Here is an 18,519-nt window from a genome sequence, read left to right on the forward strand (position 1 = left end):
TCGGGAGATTAATATGTCATATTTCACTCGATAAAATGTGCCATTCCAACAGCCGGAAAAGCACTCGACAATATATTCTCGTAACGCCAAAGTCGCGATCAATTCTCGAATGCCGCAAATTTGCGAAGGTAAGACCCCGGATCCATTCTCGCTGGGCGTGGCATCGCCGAAGACTCGCGCTCGCTACTTTTATCCGTATCAACGAGATACGAAGAAAAATCCTAACGGACGCGTTAGGTATTCGATAAATTTGACTCGGGACTCGACGGAATGGTAAGACCTTAAGCGGCACCTGTCGAAGTTTACACCGTATCCCGAGATCATGTCCAGGGACGTGATCTTGAAGTAGGTTTTTGCGGATTGCCACTAGAGCAAGTTAACTAGTACCCGATCCGTCGGATGAACTAGCCCCAACTACCAATATCCCTGTACAATATAGAAATTTATATAAAGAAATATAGAAAAGGTTAAATTGTCGAATAAAAATAGCAAAGGAGATTTTCCCGATTCTACGATTCAAGCAAAATCTCGGGGCTATCGACATAGGCATCCCAAATGGGCCTGCCAAAGATGGTACCCGGGGTTTAATGAAGGCCCACTACCCGAAGAATAAGAAGGTTCGAGAGCCCAAGATATATTAAGGAAAGTAGAATTGTAATAGGAAGTGTTGTTTGTGAATCGGCGGGATGAGTTAGAAACCGTCCCGGACTACGTAACTTGTACAAAACGAAACCCTCGGCTCCACCTCTTATATAAAGGGGAGTCGAGGGACGAGGAGATCATCGAATCATTGTCTCGCAAACCCTAGTTTTCATAATCGTCGAGTACTTTTCGGCTGAAACCTTCGAGATCTACTTGCCCTCTACTTCTAACTAAACCCTAGCCTACAATCCATAGGCATTGATAAGTTAATCCCTTGTCAAGGGGGGAGTATATGAATTGTAGGGATATGATTTTCCTCAAGGATTTTAATGCCATATATTCCTAAAGTAGCTTTCAATGGACTCCAAACTCTTCCAAACAATTCTTTGTTTTTCATGAGAGAAGATGTAGGACCCAAATGCACACTAACATTTAAATCCCACATTTTTGTACGGGCACTTTCTCAAAGCATGAATCAAAGAGCCCTAAAATTTTTCTTTCATTGAACCAAAAGCCTCTATATATGGGGATTTCCATGGATAAACAATATAACAAGTGTTCATCTAAGTCCCTTGATTCATTTCAATAAAAACAGTTGCATGTGATGTAACATTCAACATGTTTGCTTTGTACCAAAATGTTATGGCATTTCATCACATGTTCGAGAGTTAGATAAGTAGGTATAATGAGCTGGTCACATGCTTTTTTTTGGCGAGGAGCCGAGGAGGCACACATTTAGGATCTCTTTGGTTTGCGGGATTTCAAGAACACAAGAATAGAATGTCATGGCATGTGGAATCCTATAAGATTCGAAAACAAATGTTGTTTAGCTATACCTAGGGATGGCAATGGGTACCCATGACCCGTGTACCCGCCGGGTAAAAATCCATTAGAAGTACATGTATGGGATAAAAAAATTACCCATGGGTATGTAAATGAAAAAAATATTGTACCCATCGGGTAGAGTGGGTACGGGTATGGGATCGTTGAACCCATACCCACGTACCCATTTACCCATCGTAATATTTTAAAGTACTTAATTTCTCATATAATCACCCATTCATGTAGCTAGGCTGGGCCTCATGCTTCAGATAGACACTATTTAGTATTGCTTCACCTCCTTGTATGTGACTACCGCGGTTCATATCATCTTTACGTTTATTAAAATGTGTTATTGTTTATGATATCTTGCTCATAATTATGTGTTGGTGTTTAAATTTGTTGATTTTGTAACTTTGGTTACATGTTGTTATTTACTATTATTTTTTTGATTAATTTGATGTTTTGTAAGTGCGGGTATTTTTACTCACGGCCCTGCCGGGTGACGTGTATGGAAAGAAATATGTACCCGTTGACGGGCATGCGTACGGATGATGGGTAAGATTAAGTGCAACGGGCAAGGGTATGGTATCGCTCCATCTGTACCCATACCCTGCAGCTGCCATCCCTAGCTATACCGTAGGATAAGTGGAGGAAATTTGTATAGGGAGAGTAGAGTAGATGTTATAGTTGTTATAGACATATAGATATTTTTCCAACCAGATTACATTGCAGAAAAACAACCGATAAGAATTTTGGAGGGTTCATTGTTTGAACATACTAACATCTATAGAAAAAATTCCTATATATTAGAATCCTACAAGTTTACTTTGAAAAACCTATGAATATGAGCCAAAGCCCCTTAGTTGACTTTGGAACACATTGGCATGATTCTTTTCCTGCGCTGGTTTCAAGACCCAATGACTCCAAGTGTAATTTTAGACTAAAAGTCTAAAATTTTAGAGTAGCTCAATAGCGATGATTTTGAATGCTCAATTTTTCTCATCCAGCGAAAAAGATGACAAATTTTCGTGTTTTCATAAAGATGACACAAACGAGCATGACAGTGTGCACTGTAGTAGTATGAAATACTCGTGCTACGAAAGAATCCAATGCAGCACAACAGTCCGCCTCAAAAGCACCGAAAAGTTGAGATTCTACTCGCGCGGGCGGGCGGGCTCGGTCCACCACGCTCTCGAAACCCCACGTACTCTCGGTCCATGCACTCGGCCCACGCGCCCCAGCCCATCATTTCCCCGTACGCAGCACAAACCACTTTCTTCTCCCTGAGCTCCCGGGCCATCCGGACCGTCCATCACGCGCTGCAGCGGCTCACCGCCGTCCGATCGCCCCTGCGTTGCAGCAGCTTTTTTCCCCACTGTTTTCTCCCCAACACACTATACCTACACGGTTCACTTCACACCACGCCTCCGCCCCTCTTCCCCTTGCTTCTCCCCCCCACCTGCAACAATGGCGTTCTCCGGTGAGGCGGCGGCGGCGCCATAGCCGTCGACGGCGGAGGTTCCCGTGCCGGTACGTACCTACCTACCTCTGCTACTTCTCACACCCCGAATCTCCCCAGCTTAATCCCTTACATTAGGCTTCTTCTCCACTTCAATTTTGCAGGAGAGAGGAGCGCCGCATTCGAATCCTGGAGCTCGTATTCTGCAGATTTGAGTGAATCCCGTCTCTACTAGCTCGTCCTCTTCCTCGGAATCGCGCTCTCCCCGTAATCTTGCGGGGGCACCCCATCTCTCGTTCTTCCGAGCCCCCCAAAGGCAAAGCCCTCCCTTTTCTTGCTGCCTTGCCATCCGGGATCCAACTCGCAGCAGCAATGCGGCCTCTCCTGCTGCTGCTGCTTCTCCTCGCCCACCTCGTCTTCCCGGCGGCGGCCAAGAACGGCGGCACGGCCTCAGTGGCGGCGCTGAACGACGACGTGCTAGGCCTAATCGTCTTCAAGGCGGACGTGGTGGACCCGGAGGGCCGGCTCGCGACGTGGAGCGAGGACGACGAGCGGGCCTGCGCCTGGGCGGGCGTCACCTGCGACCCCCGCACCGGCCGCGTCTCCGACCTGAACCTCGCCGGCTTCGGCCTCTCCGGCAGGCTCGGCCGCGGCCTGCTCCGCCTCGAGTCGCTCCAGTCGCTCTCCCTCGCCGCCAACAACTTCTCCGGCGACGTCCCCGCCGACCTCGCGCGCCTCCCGGGCCTGCAGCAGCTCGACCTCGCCCGCAACGCCTTCTCCGGCGCCATCCCGGAAGGGTTCTTCGCCGAGTGCCACGCCCTCCGCGACGTCTCCCTCGCCCACAACGCCTTCTCCGGGGACGTCCCGGACGTGGGCGCCTGCGGCACGCTCGCGTCCCTCAACCTCTCCTCCAACCGCCTCACCGGCGCGCTGCCCAGCGACATCTGGTCCCTCAACGCGCTGCGGACGCTCGACCTCTCCGGCAACGCCATCACCGGCGAGCTGCCTGTCGGCATCAGCAAGATGTTCAACCTGCGGGAGCTCAACCTGCACAGCAACGGCCTCACCGGCACCCTCCCGGATGACATCGGGGACTGCCCGCTGCTCAGGTCAGTGGACCTGGGGTCCAACTCGCTGTCCGGCGACTTGCCCGAGTCCCTTCGCAGGCTCTCCACTTGCACAAACCTTGAGCTGAGCTCAAATCAGCTCACTGGCAATGTTCCAACCTGGGTTGGAGAAATGGTGAGCATGGAGGTACTGGATTTGTCGGGGAACAAGTTCTCCGGGGAGATTCCGGGCTCTATTGGTGGGCTCATGTCGTTGAGGGAGCTGAGGCTGTCTGGAAATGGATTCACTGGTGGCTTGCCTGTGTCGATTGGTGGATGTAGAAGCCTAGTGCACGTCGACGTGAGCTGGAATTCCCTCACAGGCAGCCTGCCTGCCTGGGTCTTCGCATCCGGCGTGCAATGGGTGTCGGTGTCCGACAACACATTCAGCGGTGAGCTAGCGGTGCCTGTGAATGCATCTTCTGTGATTCAAGGCGTGGACCTGTCAAGCAATTCGTTTTCAGGACACATCCCATCGGAGATCTCAAAACTGCTGAGCTTGCAGTCGTTGAACATGTCTTGCAACTCTCTGTCTGGCAGTGTTCCAGCCAGCATTGTGGAGATGAAGTCACTGGAGGTGCTTGATTTGAGTGCCAATAAGCTCACTGGGAGTATTCCGTCCACCATTGGAGGGAAGTCGCTGAAAGTGCTAAGGCTTGGGAAGAACTCCCTAACTGGTGAAATCCCAGCCCAGATTGGAGATTGCTCAGCCCTCGCATCACTGTAAGTTTAAGCACTTCTTTCTGGCTCGATTCAGTTGTCGGGGCGAATATCTGGAGTTGTTCATGTAATTTTGTCTTTTATTTTCTAATAACTTTCTATGGCACCTTTTGCCTTGCAGGGATCTATCACATAACAGTCTAACAGGAGATATTCCAGCAACGCTAGCCAACCTCACCAACCTTCAGACTGCTGATCTTTCTAGGAACAAACTCACTGGTGGTCTGCCAAAGCAGCTCTCCAACCTTGCCCATCTCATTGGCTTCAATGTTTCACATAACCAGCTCTCTGGGGATCTGCCTCCTGGTAGTTTCTTTGACACTATCTCCTTCTCATCAGTGTCTGACAATCCTGGCCTTTGCGGTGCAAAGCTCAACTCTTCTTGTCCTGGTGTGTTGCCAAAACCAATTGTATTGAATCCAGAATCTTCTCCCGATGATCCGCTGGGACAGAAAGAGCCTGTTCCTGGGGGGCTCCATCACAAGAAAACCATACTGAGCATCTCAGCCCTTGTTGCAATCGGTGCTGCTGTTCTCATTGCTGTTGGCATCATAACCATTACTGTCCTTAACCTTCAAGTTCGTGCACCGGCTTCTCATTCTGCTGCCGAGCTAGAACTCTCAGATGGATATCTTAGCCAGTCACCCACAACTGATGTGAAATCAGGCAAGCTTGTAATGTTTGGAGGAGGCAATCCAGAATTCAGCGCAAGTACCCATGCTCTCCTGAACAAGGACTGTGAGCTTGGCCGTGGTGGTTTTGGCACCGTCTACAAGACCACTCTCCGAGATGGCCAGCCTGTTGCCATCAAGAAACTGACTGTGTCAAGCTTGGTGAAATCTCAAGATGAATTTGAGAGAGAAGTTAAGATGCTGGGCAAGCTACGCCACCGTAACCTTGTTGCCCTCAAGGGCTATTACTGGACACCATCTCTTCAGCTTCTTATCTATGAGTTTGTCTCTGGTGGTAACTTGCATAAGCAACTGCATGAGCCGTCTTCTGTAAACTACCTCTCATGGAAGGAAAGATTTGATATCGTTCTTGGTATAGCAAGAAGCCTGGCTCACCTCCACCGTCATGACGTTATCCACTACAATCTGAAGTCAAGCAACATTATGATCGATGGATCAGGCGAGGCCAAGGTTGGGGACTACGGATTGGCAAAGCTACTGCCTATGTTAGATCGGTATGTTCTGAGCAGCAAGGTACAGAGTGCACTTGGTTACATGGCACCAGAGTTCACATGCAGAACTGTGAAGATAACTGATAAATGTGATGTGTATGGATTTGGGGTTCTTGTCCTCGAGGTCATGTCAGGCAGGCCACCAGTGGAGTACATGGAAGATGATGTTATTGTGCTGTGTGATGTGGTGAGGGCTGCTTTGGATGAAGGCAAGGTGGAAGAGTGTGTCGATGAGAGGCTCTGTGGAAAATTCCCTCTGGAGGAGGCTGTTCCTATCATGAAGCTTGGCTTGGTCTGTACTTCCCAGGTTCCTTCCAATAGGCCAGACATGAGTGAGGTGGTGAACATATTGGAGTTGATCAGATGCCCTCAGGACAGCCCAGAAGAAGAATTAGGTTAAGCTCTATGTGCTCTCGTCCCCCTTTTGTCGGTTGTTGTTCCATTTTGGAATCCTTCTTTGCTTGACAACGTTTAAATGATGAAAGAAGAGGAAATTCTATCTAGTGTGCTTTAGGTAGTAGGAGCATAGTGCAAGGTGCCATCCTAGTCTTTTGATAGTCAAGGAATTATGTAATATGCATGCAGTGGCTTCATGGCCTATGGCTGTTGATGTGTTTGACTCTGATCCTCATCAGTGTGATGTCTGTTGTGGATCCTCTCACATCAATTATGTAAGCACAAGACTTCTTTAGAAAGTACCAGTGCTGTGCTGGCTCATATTTGTCTGGGGGCTACTCTGCGAATTGTCTGTAGTTTCATTTTCAGTTATGTATTACTAGTGTGATCATGTAATGCTCTACTTGTGTGTCCCTTCGGTGTCTGCCATTTCTAATTACCTATGGCCGTCCTGCTGATCTGATCCTGACATTTCTACCTATGTTGAGCTGTAATTTAGAACCGATATGCAATTGAGCGATGATAAAATTGTTATGTACATTTTCATTGTTTTCCGTGAAATACAAACCATTTTTAGTAAAGCCTTCTTTGAGAAACTCCCTTTTCTTTTTCAAGAGAAAGAAAAGGATCTTTTTCATGTGTGTCATCAATTTCTTGCCCAGTAGTATCTGTCATCTGGTTCAAAAACACCATGCTTATTTCTTTTGTGTCTTGGTTAGTTTTTAAAACTTTTGCTATCGTACTTGAACCACTTGACAAGTACGCTCTACATGTTAAGTGATCCGTCAGAATGTCTGATCACTTAACATGTAGAGCGTACTTGCCGGAGTCCCTGCGCAGGCTCTCCACTTGCACAAACCTTGAGCTGAGCTCAAATGCGCTCACCGGGAATGTTCCAACCTGGGTTGGAGAAATGGTGAGCCTGGAGGTACTGGATTTGTCGGGGAACAAGTTCTCCGGGGAGATCCCGGGCTCTATTGGCGGGCTCATGTCACTGAGGGAGCTGAGGCTGTCTGGAAATGGGTTCACTGGTGGCTTGCCTGTGTCAATTGGTGGATGTAGAAGCCTAGTGCACGTCGACGTGAGCTGGAATTCCCTTACGGGCAGCCTGCCTGCCTGGGTCTTTGCATCCGGCGTGCAATGGGTGTCGGTGTCCGACAACACATTCAGCGGTGAGCTAGCGGTGCCTGTGAATGCATCTTCTGTGATTCAAGGCGTGGACCTGTCAAGCAATTCGTTTTCAGGACACATCCCATCGGAGATCTCAAAACTGCTGAGCTTGCAGTCGTTGAACATGTCTTGCAACTCTCTGTCTGGCAGTGTTCCAGCCAGCATTGTGGAGATGAAGTCACTGGAGGTGCTTGATTTGAGTGCCAATAAGCTTACTGGGAGTATTCCGTCCACCATTGGAGGGAAGTCGCTGAAAGTGCTGAGGCTTGGGAAGAACTCCCTCACTGGTGAAATTCCAGCCCAGATTGGGGATTGCTCAACCCTCGCATCACTGTAAGTTCAAGCACTTCTTTCTGATTCTGTTCGATTGTCCAGGCTAATATCTGGAGTTGTTCATGTAATTTTGTCTTTTGTTTTCTAATAACTCTCTATGGTATCTTTTGCCTTGCAGGGATCTATCACATAACAGTCTAACAGGAGCTATTCCAGCAACATTAGCCAATCTCACCAACCTTCAGACCGCTGATCTTTCTAGGAACAAACTCACTGGTGGTCTGCCAAAGCAGCTCTCCAACCTTGCCCATCTCATTGGCTTCAATGTTTCACATAACCAGCTCTCTGGGGATCTGCCTCCTGGTAGTTTCTTTGACACTATCTCCTTCTCATCAGTGTCTGACAATCCTGGCCTTTGCGGTGCAAAGCTCAACTCTTCTTGTCCTGGTGTGTTACCAAAACCAATCGTGTTGAATCCAGAATCTTCTCCCGATGATCCGTTGGGACAGAAAGAGCCTGTTCCTGGGGGGCTCCATCACAAGAAAACCATACTCAGCATCTCAGCCCTTGTTGCAATTGGTGCTGCTGTTCTCATTGCTGTTGGCATCATAACCATTACTGTCCTTAACCTCCAAGTTCGTGCACCGGCTTCTCATTCTGCTGCCGAGCTAGAACTCTCAGATGGATATCTTAGCCAGTCACCCACAACTGATGTGAAATCAGGCAAGCTTGTAATGTTTGGAGGAGGTAATCCAGAATTCAGCGCAAGTACCCATGCTCTCCTGAACAAGGACTGTGAGCTTGGCCGTGGTGGTTTTGGCACCGTCTACAAGACCACTCTCCGAGATGGCCAGCCTGTTGCCATCAAGAAACTGACTGTGTCAAGCTTGGTGAAATCTCAAGATGAATTTGAGAGAGAAGTTAAGATGCTGGGCAAGCTACGCCACCGTAACCTTGTTGCCCTCAAGGGCTATTACTGGACACCATCTCTTCAGCTTCTTATCTATGAGTTTGTCTCTGGTGGTAACTTGCATAAACAACTGCATGAGCCGTCTTCTGTAAACTACCTCTCATGGAAGGAAAGATTTGATATCGTTCTTGGTATAGCAAGAAGCCTGGCTCACCTCCACCGTCATGATGTTATCCACTACAATCTGAAGTCAAGCAACATTATGATCGATGGATCAGGCGAGGCCAAGGTTGGGGACTACGGATTGGCAAAGCTACTGCCAATGTTGGATCGGTATGTTCTGAGCAGCAAGGTACAGAGTGCACTTGGTTACATGGCACCAGAGTTCACATGCAGAACTGTGAAGATAACTGAGAAATGTGATGTGTATGGATTTGGGGTTCTTGTCCTCGAGGTCATGTCAGGCAGGCCACCAGTGGAGTACATGGAAGATGATGTTATTGTGCTGTGTGATGTGGTGAGGGCTGCTTTGGATGAAGGCAAGGTGGAAGAGTGCGTCGATGAGAGGCTCTGTGGAAAATTCCCTCTGGAGGAGGCTGTTCCTATCATGAAGCTTGGCTTGGTCTGTACTTCCCAGGTTCCTTCCAATAGGCCAGACATGAGTGAGGTGGTGAACATATTGGAGTTGATCAGATGCCCTCAGGACAGCCCAGAAGAAGAATTAGGTTAAGCTCTATCTGCTCTCGTCCCCCTTTTGTTGGTTGTTGTTCCATTTTGGAATCCTTCTTTGCTTGGCAACATTTAAATGATGAAAGAAGAGGAAATTCTATCTAGTGTGCTTTAGGTAGTAGGAGCAGAGTGCAAGGTGCCATCCTAGTCTTTTGATAGTCAAGGAATTATGTAATATGCATGCAGTGGCTTCATGGCCTATGGCTGTTGATGTGTTTGACTCTGATCCTCATCAGTGTGATGTCTGTTGTGGATCCTCTCACATCAATTATGTAAGCACAAGACTTGTTTAGAAAAAACCAGTGCTGTGCTGGCTCATATTTGTCTGGTGTCTACTCTTTGAATTGTCTGTCGTTTCGTTTTCAGTTATGTACTACTAGTGTGATCATGTAATGGTCTACTTGTGTGTCCCTTTGGTGTGTGCCATTCTAACTACCTATGGCCATCCCGCTGATCTGGTCCTGCCATTTCTAGCTACAGCTGTAATTTAGAACCGATATGCAATTGAGTGGTGATAAAAAATTTATGTACATTTTCATTGTTTTCTGTGAAATACAAACCATTTTAGTAAAGCCTTCTCTGAGAAACTCCCTTTTCTCTTTCAAGAGGAAAGAAAAGGATTTTTTCATGTGTGTCGTCAATTTCTTGCCCAGTAGTATCTGTCATCTGGTTCAAAAACACCATGCTTATTTCTTTTGTGTCTTGGTTAGTTTTTAAAATGTTTGCTATCGTACTTGAACCACTTGACAAGTACACTCTACATGTCAAGTGATCCGTCAGAATGTCTGATGTTTTGTCTGTTCATCTAACACGACTCCGATTGGAATTATATAGAGAGATCAGAACATGTTGATATGGATTGACCACAACTGTAGTGCATAGTAAAAGTTGTTTATCTGTCGCCTTCCTCATGTACTTGTTCTTCCACCCGTCATGCTGCTGCAACTGCAAGAGAATCTTTGCTCTTTTTATTTCCAACGAAGAAGGATGGAGACACCCTGTACTCTGTCTCGAGTTAACTAATCGAGACACCAGTTGATAATTTACTCCATGGATACCGAATGGCTGTTTAGATTATGATAAGGACAGAGCGACACTTGCAGAATGTGATGTTTCAGTCGGGTCATCCTAGCTAGCTAGCTCTCCATTTTCCTTGTTGCTGCTTTGCTCTCATCCGGTACAGAGAAGTAGCACATAATTCGCAAACAAACGACGAGGATAGGACGAAAACATACATCACCATGACTGTTGGCACCACATCTGGAGCTGTCTAGCGGCCAGCATAACCTTCCCATCTGTCGGTCCCTTCAAAGTTCAAACTACATGCAAGCCCGATTCTATCACCCAACCATAGGAAAATTTGATAATCAAGCTCTTAGTTTATGATGCCCCTTTGACCATCAAATCAAGAGCCGATCTAGCGATCTATGCCAATGCAAACTCTGCAAATCTTGGCCGACTCGGTGTCGTGAAGTTGCTAGATGCCTTTGAAGCATACGTCAGTTACTGCTTGGAGGTAAGGTACACTGAGTCGCATTTTATTTTGTTTTAGGGATTGCCAGTTTCCCCACTGTATTTCTTCCCTCGTCTCCAGAGCCCCGAGCAACCAGTGAAGATCTTGGGATGTCCCCTGATATGTCCTGACCAAGATGGTTATGCACATATCTACGTTGGCTAGTTAACGGCAGCTATTCATCGATGGGCAATGGCAACAGGTGCAGGACAGCTCACTGAAGGGCAGCTTTGGCACCACGCCGTTGGGCATGTTCAATCAGGTCTAGCTTTCTCTCCCCGGGTTCCCAACTCGAACTTTTGAAGCGAAAAAGACCACAATGTGGGCGGGAGAAGGAGAGGAAAAGAGGGAAGAGGCGAAAGCGAGCAACTGTGATAGGATAGTCCATCTGGTTGGTTGGTCCGGCAAAGTGATGAGGAGAATCTTGTGGCATGGGGCTTTTTGGTTGCTCACTCGTATGATTGTTCAGGCGTCGGTGCTCACTTGGCTGCCTGTGCTGTGCAACTGAACTTTTCATACTGCTAAAACGTGTCATTGTTAAGTTACGGTATTGCTGCTAAAACGTGCCATTGTTCATACTGAACTTTTCATTTTTTTACAGCATTATCGATACAGAACTTAGAACATGCTCCATTATCTACAACAAAACGTTAACCATACATGTACCTTCCATGGAATAGTCTGCAGTTATATATCTACAGGTAGCCTCTATCCATGTACTATATCATCATTGTTTTGTGTTGCTTATATTGTGCACAGTTTGACTAGGGTGGAAGAGGATGCTGGAATGGTCGATCTTCATAGTGTAGATTCGGTGAATCATTCACCGGCCGGAAGACGATACTGGTGTGATTTGCAGCTAGGTTGTCCTGCTAGCTGCTGCACTTGACCCATAAACAAGCGTGTTTAGGCAGCACATTGCCATTGTCGTTAGCTCCCGATTCTTGGCTGCTCTTGCTTACCATTAAGCCCAACATGGGAAATTGGGAAGGGTAGCAGAGAACAACAAGAGGTGGGAAATCGCAGAGCAGACTAGGATTTGCACTTGGAGAGCCCGTGAGTACTCTTGAGCGGAGGGTGGTGGTGGACCAAAGGGGCCTGATCCAAGAGGACCATGATCGCAAAGTACTCAGCAACAGAAACAAAGGAAAGCAGGTCGGTTGGGTGCGCGCGCGCGGCCGGGTGCTTTTGAAAGTGGAGGAGGCCGGGTTCAGTGCGTAGCGGCAGCCGGCGGGGAGGCAAGCTGTTGCGGATGGGACGGTGGGGCGCGCTGCCTTTCCAAGGACACATACTCTGCCACTTGTGTTGCCATGAAGCTTTGGCAAAGAAAAAGTCTACGAGGAGTCGAGGAGCATGCACGCGCTACTGTGCATACCTGCTTCACGCTTGACAGGTCGAGGGATCGTCCCTCCCGCGCGGCTACTGTCTCGAGCAATGTTTTCAACCATTGGCGAGCGATGGGCAGTAGCTAGCATTGTTTCCTCTCTCCATCCACTTCGGGTTCTTATGTATGAGCAAAGTGAAAGCGGAGATCATGATTTACACTCATGAATTGTGAAGGCGATGATGTGCATTTGACATGCTAGTACCCCGCCTCTGCTGTGTTCTCTCGCTCTAGGCTTAGCTGCGTCCACGGTGTCTTTCATTCTGCTTGGAGGGTAAAGTAACCGGTGATCGTGAAAGCTTAGATTTGCATCGTGGTTCATGCGGCCTGGGTTTGTACGTGATTGTAACTGAGTTTTTCTTTCGGTTGCACACGGGTTGAGAAAGAGGAAAAGAAATGAATATTGCTCGACAATATATCATTACAATAAAAAAAATAGGTCTAAAAATAGGTTATATGGGTGTAAGCGTGCGTCACGGTGGGTGTATATATGTATGGAGAAACACCTTTATCGTCGTGAGGTTTGTATAGATGACTTATCTTCCAAAGACTACATGACAAAGGTAATCACATCGAGAAAACTAACGTGCGAAACACCACATTACAAAGTCGCAACCTTAAGACTAAATTTGCAGAGCACAACAATCGAGAAGTCAACACATATGTTTCATTATTGAAAATTTTATTATACATCATTTCAAATATGTGTAAGGAGGCCAAAAGGGCAGATCCATGTGTGGGAAAATTCATGTCCTCTTCAGCGAGCTAATGGTTCTAAAGGCAAGTACCATTGGGTTAGGTGGTCTGCTTTGTGCACGCCTAAGTCCTTGGGACGGGGAGGGGGTCTAGGCATTGTGGACACAAAACAAATGAACATGTGCCTTATGGTTAAGTGGTTCTGGAAATTGCATGCGCATGAGGAGGGTCTCTGGGTTGATATTATTAGGAATAAATACCTACGCTCCAATGATCTTCCGATTGATAATCATAGACCAGAAGCTCACAGTTCTGAAACTCGATCCAGAAGGTGAAACAATTGTTTAGCTTGGGGGCTAGACACGGTGTCCAATGGAAACTCCACTAGGCTTTGGGAAGACTGGCGTCAGGGATCAAGACCAATGAAGGATAGACTCCCGGCTCTCTATGCCATTTCCCTAGACCTTGTGGTCTCGGTGGGTTAGCCTAGGAACTAGGAACCGAGGTAGTTAGAATATCCCCTTCCGCCGTGAGATCGTCCCTACATAGCGCACCGAATGGGCCACCCCTTCTAGGACATAGATTATGTTCATTTAAGTGATGATCCTAATGCCATCTCTTGGGTTCTTGAACCTTCAGGGAGATTGATAGTCAAGTCGCTTTATCGTAAGCTCTGGCAAGGCATCACAAACAAATTATGTAGTGCACAGTGGCAAATCTCCATTCCCGCAAAGGTTAGCATGCTCTTGTGGCAGTTAGTGCGGAAGGGCCCCTCCACAAGATTGTGTGCCTTGTGTGGGGAGTACGAGGACACGAACCACATCTTCTTCTCATGCGCCCTAGCCAAATTCATGTGGAGTGTAGGTAGGAAACGACTCTAATGTTCGTGGAACCCCTCATGTCTCATAGATGTAGCTAGGCTCTTACGGGGATGTGTGGGCCAAACCAAGCATGTTTTTTTTTTGGATTTGTACCGTGGATCTCGGTTGGACGCTTTGGAACGTTAGGAATAAGTTCTCAACTGAGGGGGAGTTCCCAACACAATCCGTTGATTGCCTCTACAAAGTGTTCATATACTTGCAGGTGTTGAAACTAGTGGCTAGAAGTTTGGACCATGAGACGCTGGAGGTCGCTATTGGCAGGATCCCTAGACCCCCCCCCCCCCCTCCGCCCGCCGTGAGAGTGCCCTACTGATGTTATCCCTTCGGTTGTTGTGTTGGCATGTGTTTGGTTGGGCATTAGGGCGGAAGCCTAAACTCGTAATCTTATCTGTGTGTGTTTGGAACAATTCTTTAAAATCTCCAATTCTTTTAAATAGTACTTTTGGTCCATGGTGAAGTCAGAAGCAGAGAATATCATGAAGGCGGGATTGGGGGATTAGCTAAAGGAGGTCCAAGTCTTCGCGATGTTGAGGAACTTGCTTGGTGTTCCGGGATTCACAGCAGTGGTACGAAAGTGGGGGCAGCAGCACATGTGAAGTTCAGAGTCCTACCTTTCAGGGTGAAAACCCAAGGTCTGGCCTTAACTGGTTGTGTTGGCAATGACCTTGTTGGAGGCATTATTTTAAGAGCGGGGACTATCTTCAGGGTGAAAACCTAAGATCTTTGATCGGGCGACGACGGCGCTGGTGCACTGTTCCCTTCTTGGAGAGTCTGTATTTCAGGTGTTGTCTTGGTGGTGGATGTATTGATGTTGCTAGACCTGGGATGGCGGGACTTTTATTTCTTAGTTTTCTTTTCTCTTTTTTGTTGTGTGCATCCGTACTGCTATTAGGGTGTTGCGTTGTTGCAGAGGCTGGGTGTAATTGGTATCTTTTGATATTAATCTATTGCTTTATCGAAAAACATGGTAGAGACACACGAGTTGTCTCCAATGATTGCAAAATAAAGTCTAAAATAAACGATTAAATCTTTGAGGTCTTCAAACTATTTCTTCATCCATGACACAATCTTGTACTTATCTGAAGGCAGCCAAAGATAGATACCAAACCGTAGACATGTGAATACCAATGAAAGTTCACCTATAATTTTAATTTAAGCGGCAATGCCAAGGCTAAGTAAACGTGCGTAATCATTGATAGTCAATCAACATCCGCAAGAGTACCAACACCAATATACTAGAAAAAAATAACCGAACAACATGGTCAATGTAGCTGGGGAGCCGAGAGTACGAATCACCATTGTCGAGGACATAGCAGCTGGGAAAAATATTGTGAGGAGACTCCTCGCGGCAACCATGAGAAAAGTTCCAAAACCGATATGGCGAAGCAAGATCTGAAGGCTCGTGCCTAGAGAATTGTAATTTTCCAACACCATCTTAACGCTGGGACGGAGATCTCGTCGTCAAACGAAGGCCAAAAGATCACTTTTTGTAGACGATAGCATCTTCATAGCATCTTCATTGAGGCAGAGGCCAAAAAGTACGAACACCAAAACCTTAATCTAATATATTGAAAGCACTACTTTTATGAAAAACTCTACCCATAGATCGTGTTCCCCCACCCATCCCGACACCAGCGAGGCCGGCTGGAGAGGGGGGGGGGGGGGGCAACCTATTGTACAGGCGGAGTGGAGGCCGAGCTTCTTGGAGGCGGCGGTGGGAGGAGAGAGATAGGTCACGTAGCAAGGTGGACGTTGCCTTGCCCTAGCAAAAAAAAGTGTGTTTTTGCAACTTGGTTTCAGAGGTTTGTACTGATACTTGGAATTTGTTTTGCTGCTTTTTTAAATTAAAGCCAGGCTCCTCTCAAGCCTTTCGTCTAAAAAAAAGTGTATCTTGGTGAAATAAACATGAAATAAACTCATTATCTATATATTTTCTATTGGAAGATTTTGAAGTAGGATCGTCCACCTTAATAATGTTTTTATACTGTAAATACATTATTTACCTATAATTTAACGTGTTTCATCAGAAATTAGATGGATCATCATACCATGAAGAATCAATCAATAAATACAGAAGTGTAAACTTTTTTTTTGAGTGGACTATAGAAGTGTAAACGAAAACACAAGAATTGGCAACCAGAATTGGGCTTTTCCTGTGATTTTTATTCTGCTATGTTATATGGGCCAAACAAAAATCACGTCCGACCCTGTTGAGTGTTGACCATCTTGAACCGCCCTTGAATATTGGGTTGGGCTTCCTCTATTTATACGTGGGTCTGTTCTTCGACCCATTTCCTGCTCTACGTAACGGCAAACATCAGCAGCAGCCTGATGTCGTCATGCATGAAGGCAAGGCCAGCACGGTTTCCACGAAGCCGCCGTCTTGGAGGAGAAAGCGCTGCCGCTCGCCGATTTGTTCGATGCAGGGATGAGAGAACCGCTGGAGAAATTAGCATACTCATAAGGTGCATCTGCTTTTGACATTTCATCATCGTACTAGGGGGGTGTTTGGTGTGGCTTTTTTTGGCTTTGGCATTTCAGCCAAAAGCATCCTATACAAATGGCGTCTTTTTGACTTTTGGATTTAGCCAAAAGAATAGGATCTTTGTTGCTTCTAAAATCCAAAAGCAAAAAGACCTATCTGTTAAGGTGCTTTCGGTGCAACTGTGCTAAAAGCCAAAGCCACACCAAACACCCCCTAGAACAATGCGGAAGCATGTTAGCATGGAGGCGTAGCTTAACCGGCGGCTAGGCTAGGTGCGCTATTTATACCCCGCCAAAGCGCACGGAGCACGGCGTCGCAAGTTCATCGATCACCGGCCACTCTCTCCTTTGCTCCTCTGCTCACCGTCACCGATCCATCGAAGCCTCAGCTGTTACAGTACTTGCCGGCTGCCGCGATGAGCTCGAGCTGGTGGTGGGCACGTGCGACCGGCGGCGCGGTCACCAAGCGCCAGGACGAGAACGCCGCCGCGGTCGATCCCTCCTTCAAGAGCGTCGCCCTCGTCATCGGATCCACCGGCATCGTCGGCACCTCCCTCGTCGATATCCTCCCGCGCCACGACACCCCTGGCGGGCCCTGGAAAGTGTACGCGGTCTCCCGCCGCCCGCTCCCGCGCTGGTCTCGGCCGCCCTCCCCGGCCGTCACGTACCTGCACCTCGACCTCGCGGACTCCGCCGCCGTCGCCGAGGCACTAGCGCCCCTCACGGACGTTACCCACATCTTCTACGCTGCGTGGTCCAACCACCCCACGGAGGCCGAGAACCGCGAGGCCAACTCGGCCATGCTCCGGAGCGTCCTCTCCGTCGTCGTCGCCAGCTGCCCGGCGCTGGTCCACGTCTGCCTGCAGACCGGCCGCAAGCACTACGTCGGTCCGTTCGACGCCATCGGCAAGATCCCCGCCAACGACCCGCCCTACACCGAGGACATGCCCCGGTTGGATCATCCCAACTTCTACTACGACCAAGAGGACGTGCTCTTCGACGAGGTCTCCCGCGGCCACGGCGCCGTCAGCTGGTCCGTCCACCGCCCCACAACCATCTTCGGATTAACTGCTCGCGGTGCCATGAATCTAGTCGGCAGCCTATGCGTCTACGCCGCCATCTGCCGAAAGGAGGGTGCCACGCTGCGGTGGCCTGGGTCCAGGGTCGCTTGGGAGAGTTTCAGTGATTCCTCGGATGCAGACCTCATCGCCGAGCACGAAATCTGGGCCGCGCTCGACCCTCTCGCCAAGAATGAAGCGTTCAATTCCAGCAACGGGGATGTGTTCAAATGGAAGCGGCTCTGGCCGATCCTGGCCGACCGTTTCGGGGTGGCATGGGCTGGGTATGAAGGAGAGGCGAGCAGGTTCAGGCTTGCTGAGGTCATGGCAGACAAGGAGGCGGTGTGGGAGGAGATCATCAAGGAGAACGAGCTCATTGTGACGAAGCTTGAGGAGGTGGCTAATTGGTGGTTCGTGGACGCCATGTTGGGTATCGAGTTCGAGCATTTGGATAGCATGAACAAGAGCAAGGAGCATGGATTCCTTGGCTTCAGGAACACAGTCAACTCCTTCAAAACATGGATCGACAAGATGAAGGTTTCCAAGATTGTTCCCTGATGTCTTTGCTGGATTGATGGGTACTGTGCTATTGCAAAGTTCCTAGTTGTTATGTTGACTGATTAGCCGAGTGTTTGGTGTTTAGATAACCAGCTGTGGGAAGTATGTGACTAGTTAAATGAGCCGACTACGAATAGCCAATCTTAGTATGGAAGTATCACACGGTGTTTCAGCTCATACATGAAAATATAGTTTAAATGCATTTCAAAATGTCAAAAGTCTGGAAAAAAATCCCGGATATTCTATGTTGGTACATAATGTTTTGTGGAAAAAGGACATTTTTTGTGGCCTGTGTGAAAAATACAACACAATTTCTCGCGAAAAGATATATTGGAACACTGAAAATATGTCTGCATTTTCCTCCGAATACATCTGGATTTTTTTTTTCCAATTTTTGTTTGACATTTTAAAATATGTCCAGGTATGTTTTTTAGCCAATGAGCGCATCCACATCTACGAAAGTGGACATTCCCAGTCGTATCATATTAACCCGGGCAGCCTCCCGACTGTGTTGAGTTGATCGTGTGTCCATGCA

The 18,519-nt window shown here is 47.8% G+C and overlaps 3 protein-coding genes across 3 annotated transcripts; all 3 read left to right on the forward strand.

The window, feature by feature from the left end:
* Positions 1 to 3,295: 3,295 nt before the first annotated feature.
* On the forward strand, positions 3,296 to 6,597 carry LOC124698297 (probable LRR receptor-like serine/threonine-protein kinase IRK). Its single transcript, XM_047230790.1, has 2 exons — positions 3,296 to 4,752; positions 4,871 to 6,597. The coding sequence occupies exons 1-2, from the start codon at positions 3,296 to 3,298 to the stop codon at positions 6,330 to 6,332; spliced, it is 2,919 nt and encodes a 972-aa protein (XP_047086746.1). The 3' UTR covers positions 6,333 to 6,597.
* A 521-nt stretch (positions 6,598 to 7,118) lies between these two features.
* LOC124695578 (probable LRR receptor-like serine/threonine-protein kinase IRK) lies at positions 7,119 to 9,411 on the forward strand. Its single transcript, XM_047228406.1, has 2 exons — positions 7,119 to 7,831; positions 7,950 to 9,411. The coding sequence occupies exons 1-2, from the start codon at positions 7,119 to 7,121 to the stop codon at positions 9,409 to 9,411; spliced, it is 2,175 nt and encodes a 724-aa protein (XP_047084362.1).
* A 7,373-nt stretch (positions 9,412 to 16,784) lies between these two features.
* Positions 16,785 to 17,984, forward strand: LOC124698299 ((S)-8-oxocitronellyl enol synthase ISY1-like). Its single transcript, XM_047230791.1, has one exon. It carries the CDS (start codon positions 16,785 to 16,787, stop codon positions 17,982 to 17,984), a length of 1,200 nt encoding a protein of 399 aa, XP_047086747.1.
* The last annotated feature ends 535 nt before the right edge of the window (positions 17,985 to 18,519 follow it).

This window comes from Lolium rigidum, chromosome 3, assembly GCF_022539505.1.
Source record: "Lolium rigidum isolate FL_2022 chromosome 3, APGP_CSIRO_Lrig_0.1, whole genome shotgun sequence".
NCBI lineage: Eukaryota > Viridiplantae > Streptophyta > Magnoliopsida > Poales > Poaceae > Lolium > Lolium rigidum.

Coding starts and splice junctions, on each gene's coding strand:
- LOC124698297 (XM_047230790.1), top strand. CDS start 3,296: ATGCGGCCTCTCCTGCTGCTGCTGCTTCTCCTCGCCCACCTCGTCTTC. Junction 4,753..4,870: donor TGCTCAGCCCTCGCATCACT/GTAAGTTTAAGC, acceptor TTTGCCTTGCAG/GGATCTATCACATAACAGTC.
- LOC124695578 (XM_047228406.1), top strand. CDS start 7,119: ATGTCTGATCACTTAACATGTAGAGCGTACTTGCCGGAGTCCCTGCGC. Junction 7,832..7,949: donor TGCTCAACCCTCGCATCACT/GTAAGTTCAAGC, acceptor TTTGCCTTGCAG/GGATCTATCACATAACAGTC.
- LOC124698299 (XM_047230791.1), top strand. CDS start 16,785: ATGAGCTCGAGCTGGTGGTGGGCACGTGCGACCGGCGGCGCGGTCACC.